Below are 17,596 nucleotides of genomic sequence, written 5' to 3'. Positions count from 1 at the left end.
AAACGAAATATTCTGTAACAACAGTGTAAACATTTCAACAAAAGTAAAACTTTTGCTTATTTTGCTTAATAACACAACAATGATAGTATGATTAAAGTGAAAGTTAATTGTTCGTTTGTACATAGTATACGTAATTGTTAATGTTGTAAAAGGTATTTGCACAACTAATTAACATTAGCGTTAAAGAGGAGCGCGTCTTTGTAAACACTGAACAGGCACGCCAAACGCTCCTCTCAGAGCGAAACGGTGCTTTAGTTTATGAATTTACAACGCAGATACAAATGACACATTCATGTTTTTGTGTAATGATGACAACGTATACTCACGCGGACGATTGACTAGTTGATGGTGATGGCAAGAACGCTGTCGTTGTGCTGCTATGATAGGCCATTTCCGCTCGACACAGTGTGCATACAACAACATTAGCAGAGGTGGGTAGAGTAGCCTGAAATTGTATTCAAGTAAGAGTACTGTTACTTTAGAGATTTATTACTCAAGTAAAAGTAAGGAGTAGTCACCCAAATATTTACTTGAGTAAAAGTAAAAAGTATGTTGTGAAAAAACTACTCAAGTACTGAGTAACATACACACACATATCATATATATATATATATATATATATATATATATATATATATATATATATATATATATATATATATATATATATATAAGTGTATATATATATACACACACACACACACACACACACACACACACACACACATATATATATATATATATATATATATATATATATATATATATACATACATTGATATATACAGTATATAATTTATATTTATTTATTTTGCCGTTTTTGTTTACATGTTAAAGGTGTTTTAATAATTATACATGCATGTTTAACATATAGATTCCTTTCTTTCATGAAGACAAGAATATAAGTTGGTGTATTACCTGATTCTGATGACTTGCATTGATTGTAATCAGGAAGCAGTGCTGGTAACGTCCACGTTTTCAAATGGAGGAGAAAAAAAGTTCCTCCTTTCTGTCTAATACCACATGAAAGTGGTTGTTATTTGGCATCTTATTTGTCCACCTTCCATATTCGTTTTTATACCCTTTACAAGAAATACATTGGCGGCAAACTCCGTAGTTTGCTAGCTTGTTTGCGCTGGCTTTCGGAGACTCTTATTTTGAAAGTGCAGGCGCGATGGAGCGGGACTTTTATTGTGAAGACAGGAACTGTGCAGTCAGTCTTTACGGTTGAAATAAAAAAAGGGTCTTTTTTCCTTCACACTTTTGATTGATTGATTGGAACTTTTATTAGTAGATTGCACAGTACAGTACATATTCCGTACAATTGACCACTAAATGGTAACACCCGAAGTTAGCTCGGAGCCAGTCAGGTCATGTGACCCCTGGCTCTGTTTGATTGGTCCAACGTCACCAGTGACTGCATCTGATTGGTGGAACGAAGTGAAACGTCAACAGTAAGGCAGGCACTTTGAAGGTCTGTCTGACAGACCAAAACAAACAAAGCGTGCATTAACAGATCGATAAAAATTAGTAGCGAGTAGCGAGCTGAATGTAGATAAAAGTAGCGGAGTAAAAGTAGCGTTTCTTCTTAGGCCGTTTATTGAAATACTCCCACACTTTTGACGACTTTTGGCGTGCTTTTTTCCCCTCGCTCGCACCGCTCGCATCGTCTGCTTTGCGCTCCGCCATGACGGTAGTGTGACGTAAATATGCGACGCGTCGACGAACAAAAACGTCCTCGACGTATTTACGTAACCGATGACGTCGACTACGTCGACGCGTCGTTTCAGCCCTAAACACTTCCATCAACATTGTAAGTATTAAGTCATGATGGGTGCTGGTTAGCGCCTTGCATGGCAGCTCCCTCCATCAGTGTGTGAATGTGTGTGTGAATGGGTAAATGTGGAAGTAGTGTCAAAGCGCTTTGAGTACCTTGAAGGTAGAAAAGCGCTATACAAGTACAACCCATAGTAACAGGCAGAGGTGGGACCAAGTCATTGTTTTGCAAGCCACAAGTAAGTCTCAAGTCTTTGCCCTCAAGTCCGAGTCAAGTCCCGAGTCAAGACAGGCAAGCCCCGAGTCAAGTCCAAAGTCAAGACTGGAAAGTCTCAAGTCAAGTCCTAAGTCCTGCATTTTGAGTTTCGAGTCCTTTCAAGTCCTTTTAACCACAGACTAATATATTAACACAGACTGTGTATGCTTTTCAAACGCTGTATTTATTTATTAAAACAAGTGCATTTTAAATTGCAGGAAAGAAAATTGTGCTGACATTGCACTTTATAATAGCACTATTAACCAGTCATTTTAAACATTAACTCATTCCTTTACAGAACAAACACATTGAAAAATAAAGTGCAAATGTACTTATTTGTACAAAAGTGTTAACATTGAAAAAACATGACATATACGTGAACATAACAAAAAAGTTGTACTTTTTATATGTCAGGGCCCTATGCTGCATTGCATTTGCAAAAGACCAAATTAGCCAAGAGTCTGTCAGTCATTTGTGCACGATGGGGGCGTAGTATGATGCCACCATGGCTGAAAACTCACTCCACTGCAGCACTGGAGGCAGGCACTGCCAAGACTCTCATGGCCACTCGGAACAGTGAAGGAAGAGTCTTCATGTTCAATGCCCAGAACAAAAGGGGGGAGAGAGTTGTTTTGGGTTGGTGCACTACTTGTAAGTGTATCTTGTGTTTTTTATGTTGATTTAATTAAAAAAAGAAAAAATTATTTCTTGTGCGGCCCGATACCAATCGATCCACGGACCAGTACCGGGCCACGGCCCGGTGGTTGGGGACCACTGAGGTAAACAACCAACAGTATGTCAGAAAGCTAGCTAAAACGGTACACATATTCATAATATAGTATACATTTTAACTGACCTTTATTTTACTATTTTTGTCTTTTTTTAGGTGGCTAAAATACGCGGTGCTGCTGACCGCCGTCTAACGTTACGTGTGATGTATTGACTAACGTAACCCTGCTTAAAAAAAATCACTGAACAAAAAGTATGAATAAGGTAGTGAACTGCAACAGATTCCCGTGTTTGCAATAACGTTATAACGTTAGCAGTGAGTTTATAGCCTCACTGATTTAACTACACAGCAAATAAAAGTCACGTTACTTAGCCAATAAACGTTATCTTACATTCAAAACTTACCGTTCTTTGTGCAACTTCAAATGCCGGACGAAGTTGGAAGTTGTTGCCTCTCCATCAGTAATTTTCGAACCGCATGTGTTGCATACTGCAAACCGTTTTGTGTTGACCACCTCGTAATTTTTATACCCAAACAAAATTATTTTAGGTATCATTTTTTGTTCACTGGCGTGTGGTTTGGACATGTCTTCTTCGTTGGTTGTCCTGCAATTTGATTGGATGAATGCTGTGTGATGAAAACAAAGTAGATCTAATTTGATTGGCTGTTGTACTGAGACCACACCAGCTGACACACGCAACGCTGATAGACAAGTACACAATGAAAAATACGGAGCGCTCCCGAATAACTTTTTCATCTTTGGGTTTTGGGGAAAGTAGCAAGTCATGTCAAGTCATGTCAATTCAAAAGGCTCAAGTCCAAGTGAAGTCACAAGTCATTGATGTTAAAGTCTAAGTCGAGTTGCAAGTCTTTTTACATTTTGTCAAGTCGAGTCTAAAGTCATCAAATTCATGACTCGAGTCTGACTCGAGTCCAAGTCATGTGACTCGAGTCCACACCTCTGGTAACAGGCACATTAATAATAACATGTAGAGTTTCCATATTTTTCTCATTTATGTAGTAACAGGCACATTAATAATAACATGTAGCGTTTCCATATTTTTCTCATTTTAAGCATACAGCAGCGTATTAATTTCATAAACGCATCACAATGTTTACGTTTTCATTCAAGTACAACACTGAACTCATGCAGACTTCACGAGAGCAACCAAACATAACAAAATGTCACTTACTGTACAATGTCTGCTCTCACTGGGATGGCGACTGTTAAGATGTTGATTTAGATGAAGACTGACTCATAACCCTTGCGAATGGTTAAAAAAAGGGTGGGTGCAAACCAGTATCTTTTGCCAACGCCAAGTCTAATTGGTTGTCAAAGTTGACCAACTTCTCAGTTTATATCCACATCATTTTACTATCCAGGTGAGAGTCATGACTTATGTCAAACTGTACCAACTTGTCGGAATACGTCCTCGTCCTTCTACTATCCAGGTATGAGGCATGATATATGATATAGAATTAAGAAAGGAAGGAAACGAGGAAGTCAAAATTGGCACACGAGCTTGTGATCACGGCACCGCTATAAATAGTTTGTTTGCGTTAGCGCTTATAATAAAAATATCACTAATACTTGGTTAATATTAATGACACAAAGTGTAAATTGAGTATCGTTGGCACTTTTTGGATGTTTTTTTATTGGGTTTTATGGGCGCAATAGACGACCTCCCATCGGCTCCGCTGTAAGCGGACTTTTATTTACGAGTTAGAATGTTCAAAGAAAAAATAAATCCGTCGTCATGTCTTTTATAATGATTATAAACGATAGGCAAAATTCCATAAAAAGTGTTGTTCCCATTTTTTTTCAAACATGCCTTGAATTCAAGTATACTGCATTGAATCTTTCAATATTTCAGTCAACTGCTCACAAAGACAAATCATGCAGGCCCTTTTAGTATTTTAACTGAGTAGCCTTAGCGTGATGGATGTATTAACAAGGTCCATCTTTATTCAGCTTTAATAAAAAGTAAACTATTGATTGGCCGCAGAATGCAACGTTCAGTCACATTACATGTGTCACAGATTCAATGGTAAAGTGAAAATCAATACAAATGCGCAATCTATGTTTAGATCATCAAAATCCATGAATATTATTCTTTATTAATTCACATTTTCTGACACTCACGCTCCTTTTTCCAGAGGAAACGATGCTATTAGGCAACGCTCACAATGGCCACTGCTGAGTCAGAGATGCGGCAAGTGAAGTAAAACCAAGTTATGCCAGCAGATATCACACTTGATTTGAAGACGCAGGCAGTAAATGAACTTGGCAGTAGTTAAGCCATCGACACTAACAATGTCTCATCCTTCAGCGCAAACCAAGACTGACAGTGTTATACAAGGTTCATTACACCTTTACCAAAGTCACACTCAAGCACTTTTCAAGGGCTTTCAAGATAAAAGTAAGATTTTCTGCCGTATACTTGATCAACTAAACAAAACATAAAGTTGGAACTATGCTAAACAAAACAATACCAACCTTTAAGAGATGTTTATGCAAATACAGTGGTACCTCAATTTACAAGCTTGTTGCATTCCACAAGCAAGCTCAGAATTCAATTTAATCCATGCTTGTCCCCCACAAAAGACCACAATTTTAACATGCAACATGCCTTTACAAAAGAAAAAGACAACAAATAGTGTTTGAAAAACCTTACAATAGAATGGACTACAAAGAACTACAGTAGTTTTATGACATAATGTGTTAAAAAATTGTTCAGCATTTATCTTAGGGACGAGGGCAGGAATTTCACAGTGGCCACGGCAATGGCTCTCGTTGCCCCTCTGTTTGGACATGTGCTCCTCGAAAAATGATATGAGCCATGGCCACATTGGCCATGATGCCCCGACAAACGCATCTCTTTTCCTCTGCGCTAATTTAATGTCATTACGGCTTATTTGGCGAGTGATGGGTTTAATTCTGCCTCGTATGAACCGCTGGAGTTCCAGACGCAGTACAGTGCTATGCAACCCAATGCATCACTGGGCAAAACAGGAGTTAAATCCACACATACAACATGCTGTAATCTGGAAGTCAAATGAGCTAAGCTAGGGTAAACAAGTTTAATACATATGTGAAAGCATAAGAAGACAATAAACTCTCAATATATAATATGCACCACACTGTTCATATTCAACGACGCAATGCGACGATGTGTGCAGGTTTAGCAGTTTTCTCTAATCCACTCAACCACGCTAGTTTGACGTGAATGAAAACCGCATAAAGAAAACATTCCTGGTCGTGCACTAAATATTATATAAAGCCCCAACATGTTATTGTCATTGTGGGTAAAAATTCACTTAGCCCTAAGCATGGGCTCTTCAATGTACCACAACTGGATGGGCCTTTATGTGAAATTGTTCAGAAGATAACGAGTTTGTTAAAGCTCTAAATGATATTTTAAGTCTTTCAAACACGTTAGTCTTTTATGTTCAAAAATAGCAGGTGTACAAGTTTGTAGTGGGGCACAACGTGACATCACGAGCTTGTATATCTGGAATTGTTCCAGCCAAGTAAAATTTTAAATGACAGATGCTTTCCCAATTGTTAATGAGTTAAACCAGAGCTAAATAATTATTTAATACTGCATTTAATACCGTTTGTCTCTGTAGAAGAGTTAGTTCAATGCTGTTTAAAAGGGCCATCATAGGTTAAGGCAGGGGTCGGCAACCTTTACCACTCAAAGAGCCATTTTGACCAGTTTCACAAATTAAAGAAAACAATGGGAGCCACAAAACTCTTTTGAAATTTAAAATGAATTAACACTGCATACAAAGTTTTTTTTTTGCTTTGTGCTATGTATAAAAACCAGGGGTCTCAGACATGCGGCCCGCACCTTAATATGAAAATGTGATGTTAGTGCAGCCCGCAAGTTTTATGTGAATTGCGCTTGACAGCGTCGTACTTGCCAACCCTCCCGATTTTTCCGGGAGACCACGAGCTTCAGTGCAACTATTCTCTCGATCGTCTACTGGTTTTCACCCACACAACAATAATAAGGGCGTGCCGTGATGGCAGAGCATTTAACGCTCTCTTCAACCTGTACAAACAGCGTGTCGGCCCAGCCACACGTTGTATGAGGCTTCTGCTTGCACATGTAAGTGACAGCAAGGTCAACAGCCACACAGGTCACACTGACAGTGGCCGTATAAAACAACTTTAACACTCTTACTAATAATATGCGCCACACTGTGAACCCACACCAAACAAGAATGACAAACACATTTCGGGAGAACATCCGCACAGTAACACAACATAAACACAACAGAACAAATACCCAGAATCCCATGCAGCCCTAACTCTTCCGGGCTACATTATACACCCCCGCTACCACCAAACCCCGCCCACCTCAACCGACGCACGGAGGGGGGGTTGATGTGTGGGGGAGCATGGTTGGGGGAGGCGGGGTTTGGTGGTCGCTGTTTGTACAGGTTGTAGAGAGCGTTAAATGCTGTGCCATCACGGCACGCACTTATTATTATTGTTAGGGTGAAAATCGGAGAATGTTAGCCCCTGGAGATTACTGGGAGAGGCACTGAAATCTGGAAGTCCCCCGGGAAAATCGGGGGGTGGTCGGCAAGTATGCAGCTGAGCCGCATCAGAGTGGTCAAAGAGCCGCATGCGGCTCCGGAGCCGCGGGTTGCCGATCCCTGGGTTAAGGGAAGTCCCAAATGGAGAAACAGCAAGAGCGCTGTTTTTACTTGAGCTTTTGTGTTCATTTACTGTTTCTCATCCAGCATGAAAAATCCAATGTTATTTATTAAGAATAGTCATTATTATACTGATGTTATTTATTAAGAAATAAACAATTCTGTGAAATAATTATGTGCTTTACGGCAGTGGTCCCCAACCACAGGGCCGCGGCCTGGTACCGGTCCGTGGATCGATTGGTACCGGGCCGCACAAGAAAAAAAAAAAAAAAAAAAAAAAAATAAATATATATATATATATATATATATATATATATTAAATCAACATAAAAAACACAAGATACACTTACAATTAGTGCACCAACCCAAAAAACCTCCCTCATTCACACTCATTCGCACAAAAGGGTTTCTTTCTGTTATTAATATTTCTGGTTCCTACATTATACTGTATATCAATACAGTCTGCAGGGGTAGTCCGTAAGCACACATGATTGTATTTTTTTATGACCAAAACATTTTTTTTTATGAAAATACCATCCCCCCCTGGCCCGTGGGACAAATTTTCAAGCGTTGACTGGTCCGCAGTTACAAAAAGGTTGGGGACCACTGCTTTACGGCATACGTCACTCCCGCCTTTCCCCATTTGTTACAAAGACGGAAGTCGGTGCGAATACCAACGTGGAACTATTGCTATCATGGCAGAAGCTGCAAAACAACCACAGAAACTAAAAGTTTTGTCTGACGAGACAAAACAGAAAAAGGACAGTCAAAAATTAACAATGGCCCGGCTTTCATTCGCTGGCGAGAGTTCAAAGACGAGGAGGGATTTCAGACTGACTAGTAAGTAATTTTCTATGCCCAAATCAAAATGATCATGCTAATGTTAGTTATCGGAAATGTGCGTGGTGGCAAGAAACAGCCACAAACTTGTTAGTTCGTAGTTCCACACTGGCACGAACTGCTCTGCAACAAACTCAAATGTAGGATATTAAGAAAAAACTATGTGATGATTGCAAACCGCAAATGTAGTTTGACTAAAATATGTATGTTCCTACTGTTGAAAGATCAGTTATACTGGCTGACTAGCCCCATACGCTGGTCCTCATGGTAAATAAGGTCTTCCTTCAGGCAAAACTTTAAATATGACAAAGGACTTAAAATCATTGTTTTATTTGACGATTTGATAAATGGCCTTCCAGCACTGACATTTGGCATTTGTGCCCTCAAAAGGTTGACAATACCAAAATGACAAAAATCCAGGCTTGTTGGTGACCAGACATTTTATTTGTTTGTTTTAATGTTGTTATTATGTTTTATTTTTATTTTTTTCAGACTAATGCGGTGTGTCCTTTTGGCTGCTTTTCCATCTAGTATTGTCATTTCCACTTATCATACACTTATAATTAGCGACTTGTTTTCATAGCACAGGTTACGTGTTTCTCTCGAGACATCTAGCAACACTGTCTCCTTTGTATAACATTAGGAACTAGGAAATTGTTGTTTATGTTTCACACTGGCGTATTTGAGTGACAGACCAGAGAAGTCAAGAGTTCACAACAAGTGATATGTATGTCTGTGTACCGAAGGTAATGCTCGGTCGTCCAGTTTGTTGAGTCAGCAGTAAACGGAACTTATTGAAGCAAAGCAAACACAGCATCTGCAGTTTCTCAATATTTTTATGGCTAAATGTTGGTCGGTTGGATGTTTGTGGTCGCATACCACGGAGGTAGGCTAAAGCCTGGGTGATGTGGATTTATGCAGGTCGGGCAACATTTTAAGGATTTGTTTCTCTGATTTGGTCATCTGCTTCCTCTCCTTGGCAATAACTTTCTTAGTTATAAATGATAAATGGGTTGTACTTGTATAGCGCTTTTCTACCTTCAAGGTACTCAAAGCGCTTTGACACTACTTCCACATTTACCCATTCACACACACATTCACACACTGATGGAGGGAGCTGCCATGCAAGGCACTAACCAGCACCCATCAGGAGCAAGGGTGAAGTGTCTTGCTCAGGACACAACGGACATGACGAGGTTGGTACTAGGTGGGGATTGAACCAGGGACCCTCGGGTCGCGCACGGCCATTCTTCCACTGCGCCACGCCGTCCGTTGCTTGGAGGGCTTGAGGCTTAACTTTACATGTCTTAGTTTTGCCTACACAGAAGTGTACCCTTGAACGGATTAAAGACGGCAAAATCTGTATGATGTTGATCATAAAACTCCTGAAAGGTAAACTTCACATACAATAGGACAGCTGTACATGAGTCTCTGTCCTAGCGGCTCAGTACAATATCATGCACTCATTTAATACTTAAGTTAGAAAATGGAGTTTCCTTGACTATATTGAACCTGTAGGCACCTTAATCAAAATATAAGCATCAATGACATACGCAATGAAATGCCTGTGGTTTTTTGCCTTGTTCTCTTCGCAACTGTGCTTAACTTGGTCTTTCATCGCACCCTTTCCATTTCATTTCTTAATGCCTTTCTTCTGCAGGCTTACATTCTGCTTGCTTTCACTGGCACACCCTCACCAAATGACCTTCCTGTCAAGGAGATAGATTCCTCTTTTCACATTCCTGCACACGCACACACAAAATATTGCATTACCCTCAACTTTTTCCTGCATATTGCAAATACCTCTCGCCTTTTTCTTTTGGGACACAACGTCTTTATTGGCATGGCTGTGACACTGGCTGAGATTAACACACACACACACACACACACACACACACACACACACACACACACACACACACACACACACACACACACACACAAGCATCCGTCTCAGTCCTCCAGTCACATCTATGGTGAAGCAAAGCATTAAAGTTTCATGACATGCACACACAACTTATTCCAACCCTTCCCACAATCCTTTCTCATGAGATCCCCTTTCAGTCACATCAAATAGTAAAGCTTTTGACCTCCATTTGCCCCACATGCTCCTGTGCATACTGTGCACAAAGACGCACACACACACACAAAAGCATACACACAAGTATATTAATCTATAATATTGTCCTTTACGAATACACCACAGATGCTTCCTGAATCTTAGCCCTATCTGACTGAGCCTCAAATTCCATTTCACATCGGGTTTACTATTGATTTTACGCTCTCCACTATTCACCGTCTACACGCCCCCTCCCCTCTCCACCTACATGCCATCGCATCCACTGCACATTCAATCTGTTTTTATTCTCGCCTCCTATTTCATTCTCCCACTCATGCTCGCTTGCCTGTCACTTTCCCCCCTGTCTTGTCCTCTCCATCTATCGCCTTTGAGGGAAACTCCAGCTGAAAATGTGTGAATGCATGCATTGTCACACAATATATGAAGATAGGGCGTCACCTGAAATTTGAACAGCTGAATGATAGGGATGGGCAATATGGCCTAACTTCTATATCGCGATAAATAATCCAGCCACTATGATAATGTACAACACGATTTTGATATAAATGATAATTGAAACATTTTAAAACAGCTTACAAAGACTCTTAATTTGGCTGCTGACATATGCAGTAAGAAATGGCATCATTTACGGTGACATTATTTTATATATTTTGAAACAATTCATAATCTACTTGCTATTTTACTGTTGATACCTGGTAACTTTCTATTGTAACATGTTTCTATCTATAATTCCTTATTCCTACATTGTTCGATACTTTACATTAGTTATGGGCGATACTCCAAATTTGGGTATCGAATATTGATGCACTACTACAGGGGCAGTATTAGTCATACCAATGCTGATACTGATACAGTAGAACCTCGATTTACGAACCCCTCTATTTGTGAACTTTTCGTTTTCCAAACCCTCCGATCACGCCAACTATTAGACTTAGACTTAGACTTCCTTTTTATTGTCATTCAAATTTGAACTTTACAGCACAGATAAGAACAACATTTTGTTACATTAGCTCTTGATAGTGCAGGATAAAAAAGCAATAAGATGCATATATAAATAAATAAATAGGTTACTGTACAGATAAATATATTGCACTTTTTCATATGCATCCACGTTTATGGATGTATGTTATATTGTCTTTATATTCCAGCGAGTTAATCCATTTTGGGGGGAGTTGAGGGGATAATTATGATGCGTTCAAGAGTCTTAAGGGCCTGAGGGAAGAAGCTGTTACAGAACCTGGTGGTTCTACTTCGGAGGCTGCGGAACCTCTTTCTAGAGTCCAGCAGTGAAAACAGTCCTAGGTGGGGGTGGGAATAGTCTTTGCAGATTTTCTGAGCCCTGGTCAGGCAGCAACTTTTTGCGATCTCCTGGATAGGATCTTTTCCGCCGTCCTCACCACTCTCTGGAGAGACTTCCAGTCTGAGGCATTGCAGGCTCCAGTCCAGACAGAGATGCTGTTGGTCAGCAGGCTCTCTATAGTGCCTCTGTAGAATGTGCTGAGAATGGGGGGAGGGAGCTGTGCTCTTTTCATCCAACGCAAAAGGTGCATGCGCTGCTGAGCTCTTTTTACAAGAGCTCCGGTGTGTAGGGACCAGGTTATGTTGTCAGTTATCTGCACCCCCAGGAACTATGCATCTGTGTGTGAAACAAGTCTCGGTGTATGAATGCTTCATTCATTCATTCATTTTGTGCGCCGGTGAAAGCCTTAGGGCGTTGTAATTTTGATAACACACACACCAAATGTGCTTTGGCAATAGCTTGCTGTTATTGGTTATTGTGAATAATTTCTACAACTCATATATACATACATACATACATACATACACACACACACACACACACACACACACACACACACACACGCACACACACACACACAGTCGTGGTCAAAACTTTACATACACTTGGAGGAAAGTGAAGCTTGCCAAAAGCTTGTGGATGGCTACCAAAAGTGCCTTATTGCAGTGAAACTTGCCAAGGGACATGTAAGCAAATATTAACATTGCTGTATGTATACTTTTGACCCAGCAGACTTGGTCACATTTTCAGTAGACCCATAATAAATTCATAAAAGAACCAAACTTCACGAATGTTTTTTGTGACCAACAAGTATGTGCTCCAATCACTCTATCATAAAAAAATAAGAGTTGTAGAAATTATTGGGAACTCATGACAGCCATGACATTATGTTCTTTACAAGTGTATGTAAACTTTTGACCACGACTGTATATATATATATATATATATATATATATATATATATATATATATACTGTATATATATATATACTGTATATATATATATATATATGATGTTTCTTATCGGGAACTATGTTTCACTATACAACTATTTAAATTTACAAACAATGTTCAAGAACCAATTAAGTTTGTAAATTGCGGTTCCACTGTACTTCAAATGTTCAATATCCATGATCCATGATTACATTTTTGATTACAATTATTATCAGACAAAAACATAAGATGGCAGTGTAACAATATCAGTTAAAATTTTTAATAATTTCCTTTAAATCCTTTGGTTTTTGCCCTTAAAGCTCTCCTGTGTCATGAGACGTACTTCCCGAGTTTGTAAACAATAACAAAAACGACAAAAGATTTTATGACAATAAAATATATCAATCTAATCACTGTAGTATCGACCATATTGCAACAATAGCAATAGCAACAATATATGGTTGATATTTACAGTTATATTGATCCAGCCACATTACATTCATGACGGTTAAAAAAGCATGTTCATTAGGGATGTGAACAATTCACAATTTGATTGAATTCCGATTCTTGGGGTGGTAATTCGATAGAAACTGATTCTCGATTCAAACTGATTTTCGAAATATAATATTTGGTATAAAAATTACAATCTTGGCTTCTGGCGTATAACGTATGAAGATGGCCTAAATAACGCCTTTTACAAAATGTACTATTAAACATTATGAATTGATTTAGAATCTGAATAAATAGGAATCGCGATCCGGATGTGAATCGAATTTTTCAGCACCCCTAATGTGCATAGTTTATTGTTTTAAGATGCGGGTTATTTCATATTATTGTATTTTGCGTTAAAAACTATAGCTTTGAAATTTAGACCATGTTCAAAATCACAGTTTCTCTGTACTCAGGCCTTTTGACCACATGTAAACAGTTTTTTCTCCGAAAAACGAAGCTTTTGTAAAACTTTCCTGGTCTACCGTCAGCATTTGCGTGTGAACGGGTCAAATTGACTTTTTGGCTTATGTTATACTTGCCAACCCTCCTGATTTTCCCGGGAGACTCCCGAATTACAGTGCACCTCCCAAAAATCTCCCGGGGCAACCATTCTCCCGATTTCCAATCGAACAACAATATTGGGGGCGTGCCTTAAAGGCACTGCCTTTAGCGTCCTCTACAACCTGTCGTCACGTCCGCTTTTCCTCCATACAAACAGCGTGCCGGCCCAGTCACATGATATATGCGACTTTTACACACACATAAGTGAATGCAAGCATACTTGATCAACAGCCATACAGGTCACCCTGAGGGTGGCCGTATAAACAACTTTAACACTGTTACAAATATGCGCCACACTGTGAACCCACACCAAACAAGAATGACAAACACATTTTGAGAGAACATCCGCACCGTAACACAACATAAACACAACAGAACAAATATCCAGAACCCCTTGCAGCACTAACTCTTCCGGGACGCTACAATATACACCCCCCGCTACCACCAAACCCTGCCCACCTCAACCACGTCCCCCCCATCTCCCGAATTCGGAGGTCTCAAGGTTGGCAAGTATGGCTTATGTACTTTTTTTTTTTTGTCCTGTCCAGCTTCTCATGCAAATCATATAGTTGATGTAGATGCCCATATCGGCTGTTCAGATTTACTTTACAAAAGAAAAGTGTAGGAAGTGTAGTGGCTTATGTACTCTAAACTGTGGGAAACAATCAACTTAACATATTTAAATTATCGCTGTAGACGTGCAAAAAAAAAAAATGACATAACACAGGTAGGCGAGAAAAAATAAATCCTTTATCTTGTCTCCCGGGCTCCTTGTGGGCAAGTGTTGAATTTAATCACACTGTACGCATACATGAATATCCACTATGTAACTTTATGGACAAACAGAGGTGTCAGAATGTGTAACAAATCAGCTGATGTTGCTATTCCAGGCTTCTCATTGTCCAAAATGCACATGACGGACAGTGAATGTGTTTGTTTTCATGTAAGTACAGATTTTTGAAATGCTGTGTGTGCGGACATAGATCTCTTTGACAACTAGAGATAGGAAGATATACGTGTGGATAGCCCTGAGGTCATACTGTATTCCTGAAAAATGTTATATGGCAGCACAAGTTCAAATGTAAATGATCCAATTCAGGTGGGCGTAAGAAGATGTGCATGCACACACACAAACACACATTTATATAGAGACATTTAACAGAGTCATCAAGTATGCAGTGAAGTGGACTGATTCCAAAAACAAGCCTCTGGGCTTTGAGGTCTTGCTTCGACGTGGGAGCCCATTTTAACTAGTAGACAGACGCATAGTAAATAATTAACAAACGGTCAGACTGCGCTGAAAACAAGGCAGAAGCCGGGCTACGCAACACGTGAACAAAGTCAAGCCATTTTCAAGGTCTTGCCACATTCACATTTCACCTTTTTCTGCACCTGTTGCCTCACCCTCACTACAAAGAGAGAGCTTTACGGTTTAATTGTTGACGCCTCAGTGAAGCACAAGGTTTTATCTTTCTCTCACTGCCCTACAGGCACAACAGGTTGTTTTTTCATTTTTATTGACTCTCACCACAAAAGGTTTTGTACCATTATTTGTCTGCCCAGTTACAACACTTGGCTCCATTTTAGCTCTTGAGCCACCTCACTCGCATCTTTCCTCCACCTCCCACTGGGATGCTGCTATGACAGGCCTGCCACTACACAGCAACCTAGATATAGACTTAAATACGCCTAAGGTGGCCACTTAGATATATCAGTGTGGTAGAGTACTATACTGTAAACTATCATACTGACCCCATATATTATGCAAATATTACATATATGTTATATTTTATATTGCTACTACGGTACATTTTTTGTCTATTTTATACCTGCATTGTCCTTTCCATCCTTAAGCTTTCCATCCTTTGTAACTGAGCTACTGTGTGGAACACTTTCCCTTGTGGATCATTAAAGTTTGTCTAAGTCTAATATAAGATCACTAAAAAGAGCAGTGTTTCTCATACATTCATTTACTTGTGGCGGCATTACAGAAATAAACTACATTTTTTAGTATATCAAGTATCATTATCATGTACCATTATCAATGGAGGACGAGGCTAAACATGCTACACACAGAGAGCGAGCCAGTGGCAGGCATGCTAATAGCTAAGCTAACCGCTAAGTTGGCTTTAAACAACAGAAGAAATAAGGGCTTAGTGAAGTTTAAGAAGTGTAGATGTAAGCATGTTACTGCAGAAAGTAAGCAGATATTACCAGGAAGTGAAGAAGTAGATTAATAAAAGTCCAGAGAGAGGATAATATAACAACTGTCGGTGTTTTCAAATCACCTGACATGTATACTGTGTATATGTACATAATTTATAATTTTTTTAACGTAATTGTTTATATACATGTTACAGGTTATATATCTTTTGTTATTGAATGTATCAAATGTGATGAATATTTAATGGGCCACAATGGAAACAAGCCTTTTGGTTTATTGTGCCATCCATTTGACTTTTTAAAGCATTACATGGATTCAATTCTTTAAGATGTCAATAAACTTCTCAATCAATCAATCAATCAATCAATCAATCAATGTCATCATTGTCACAGTCAGTAGAAACCATGTAAGAGGAGGGCGGACCCATCCATAAAAATCGGTACCGTTGGTAATATCAGTAAATGTTCGATAGTAGAGAGATTAGGTCAATATTTTATTTTCTCAAGGGGGACTTTAAGGGCACAAAACAACTACTTTTAATTAGTAGCACATAGCAGTATTTGCTTTTGTTTAGTTATTGTTTACTATTGACTTTTTTTCTCAAACATTTGTACATATAAAAGAGAATAAGGGATGTGCTTAAATATTGTGTTGATATTGTTAAACTCTCAATACACTCATCACAAATACATAGCAAAATGTATAGTTAGTATATGGGACTGGTCTTGGTATTGGTCGATCTCACTCATCAATAATCAGTATCGAAATCGGCAGTATAAAACCCTGTTCGAAATATCCCTAGTCTATATTAGCTCTTAAATCCAGGTCCTTTTCCTCTATCTGAAAGATGACATTTATATTAGATTTGGTGGCAAATTAGGCAGTAATGCACCGTGTTATAAACAAACCTTTGTTTGTTTTTTAACTTTATTAAAAGGTTGCAAGTTTTGTTGTCAGTCGGTTACTTGAAATCCCGTATGGCATATTCCGTGCATTACCTTTTTAGCGTTGGTCAGGTGCAATCTGGCCGCTTCCTTCAGCGCCGTCCTCTCCTCTTCCTCTTCTTGGCAGACTGCTGACCCCTCGCTTCCTTGCTGCTCTTTGGCCCTCTCGAGCTGAAGGTAGCACACCCAGCCGGAAAGATACCACACCTGCGAGACAAAGGGAATGTCAAGTTTGTTCACAGGGTCCAAACATGAGTCTCCACTGAACATGTGAGGTTCATTGGAGACTCTAAATTGCTAATACCGGTACTGTAGTTGTGTTTTACAGTGGGTTGTCTACAATAAGTGGGACATTCCACACAATCTGTGCCATTTGTGTTCCCAGGAAATAAAATGTATACTTGCATGATTAAATTAGGCGTGGATTTATTTTTAATCAAACAACGTGTTCTGCACACTGATATTATTGCATATTTAATAAGTTTAATTCAAACAACTATTTAAACAATTTTAATGCAAAATAGCATGTATTACAATGAAATATAATAATTTAAATGTCATTGTTTTATTATGTACATACTTGTGTTACTCCTATCTCAACTATAAGTTGTTTTTTTGAAAAAACAAAACAAAAACAAGAAATCACTTTAGTTTATCCCTGTGTTTACACACAGTCCTTTTACCCTCCGCATTACTCCCGCTCTGCAGACCATACAAAGGTTAAAAATAAGTTAACTCACTTATTGTTCCGTATATTTTGTGATATTTTAAATATGACTAATTATTCACTATACTGTAGTAATAATGTTTTTCTGATGTTTATTCTTAAAATACTGCACACTGTCTTTCTGC

The 17,596-nt window shown here is 39.0% G+C and overlaps 1 protein-coding gene across 2 annotated transcripts in view; it reads right to left on the bottom strand.

Annotated features, from left to right (window-relative positions):
- The window catches only part of LOC133601510 (uncharacterized), a 130,236-nt gene that overhangs the window by 13,921 nt on the left and 98,719 nt on the right, over window positions 1-17,596 (bottom strand). For both annotated transcript variants that reach the window (XM_061954610.2, XM_061954616.2), the window contains one exon: window positions 16,799-16,951. In XM_061954610.2, the coding sequence (XP_061810594.1) occupies window positions 16,799-16,951 (153 nt within the window). The remainder of the gene's footprint in view (window positions 1-16,798; window positions 16,952-17,596) is intronic.

This window comes from Nerophis lumbriciformis, linkage group LG04, assembly GCF_033978685.3.
Source record: "Nerophis lumbriciformis linkage group LG04, RoL_Nlum_v2.1, whole genome shotgun sequence".
Lineage (NCBI taxonomy): Eukaryota > Metazoa > Chordata > Actinopteri > Syngnathiformes > Syngnathidae > Nerophis > Nerophis lumbriciformis.
Note: the sequence above shows the minus strand (reverse complement) of the source record. Positions and strands in the feature narration are given on the sequence as shown.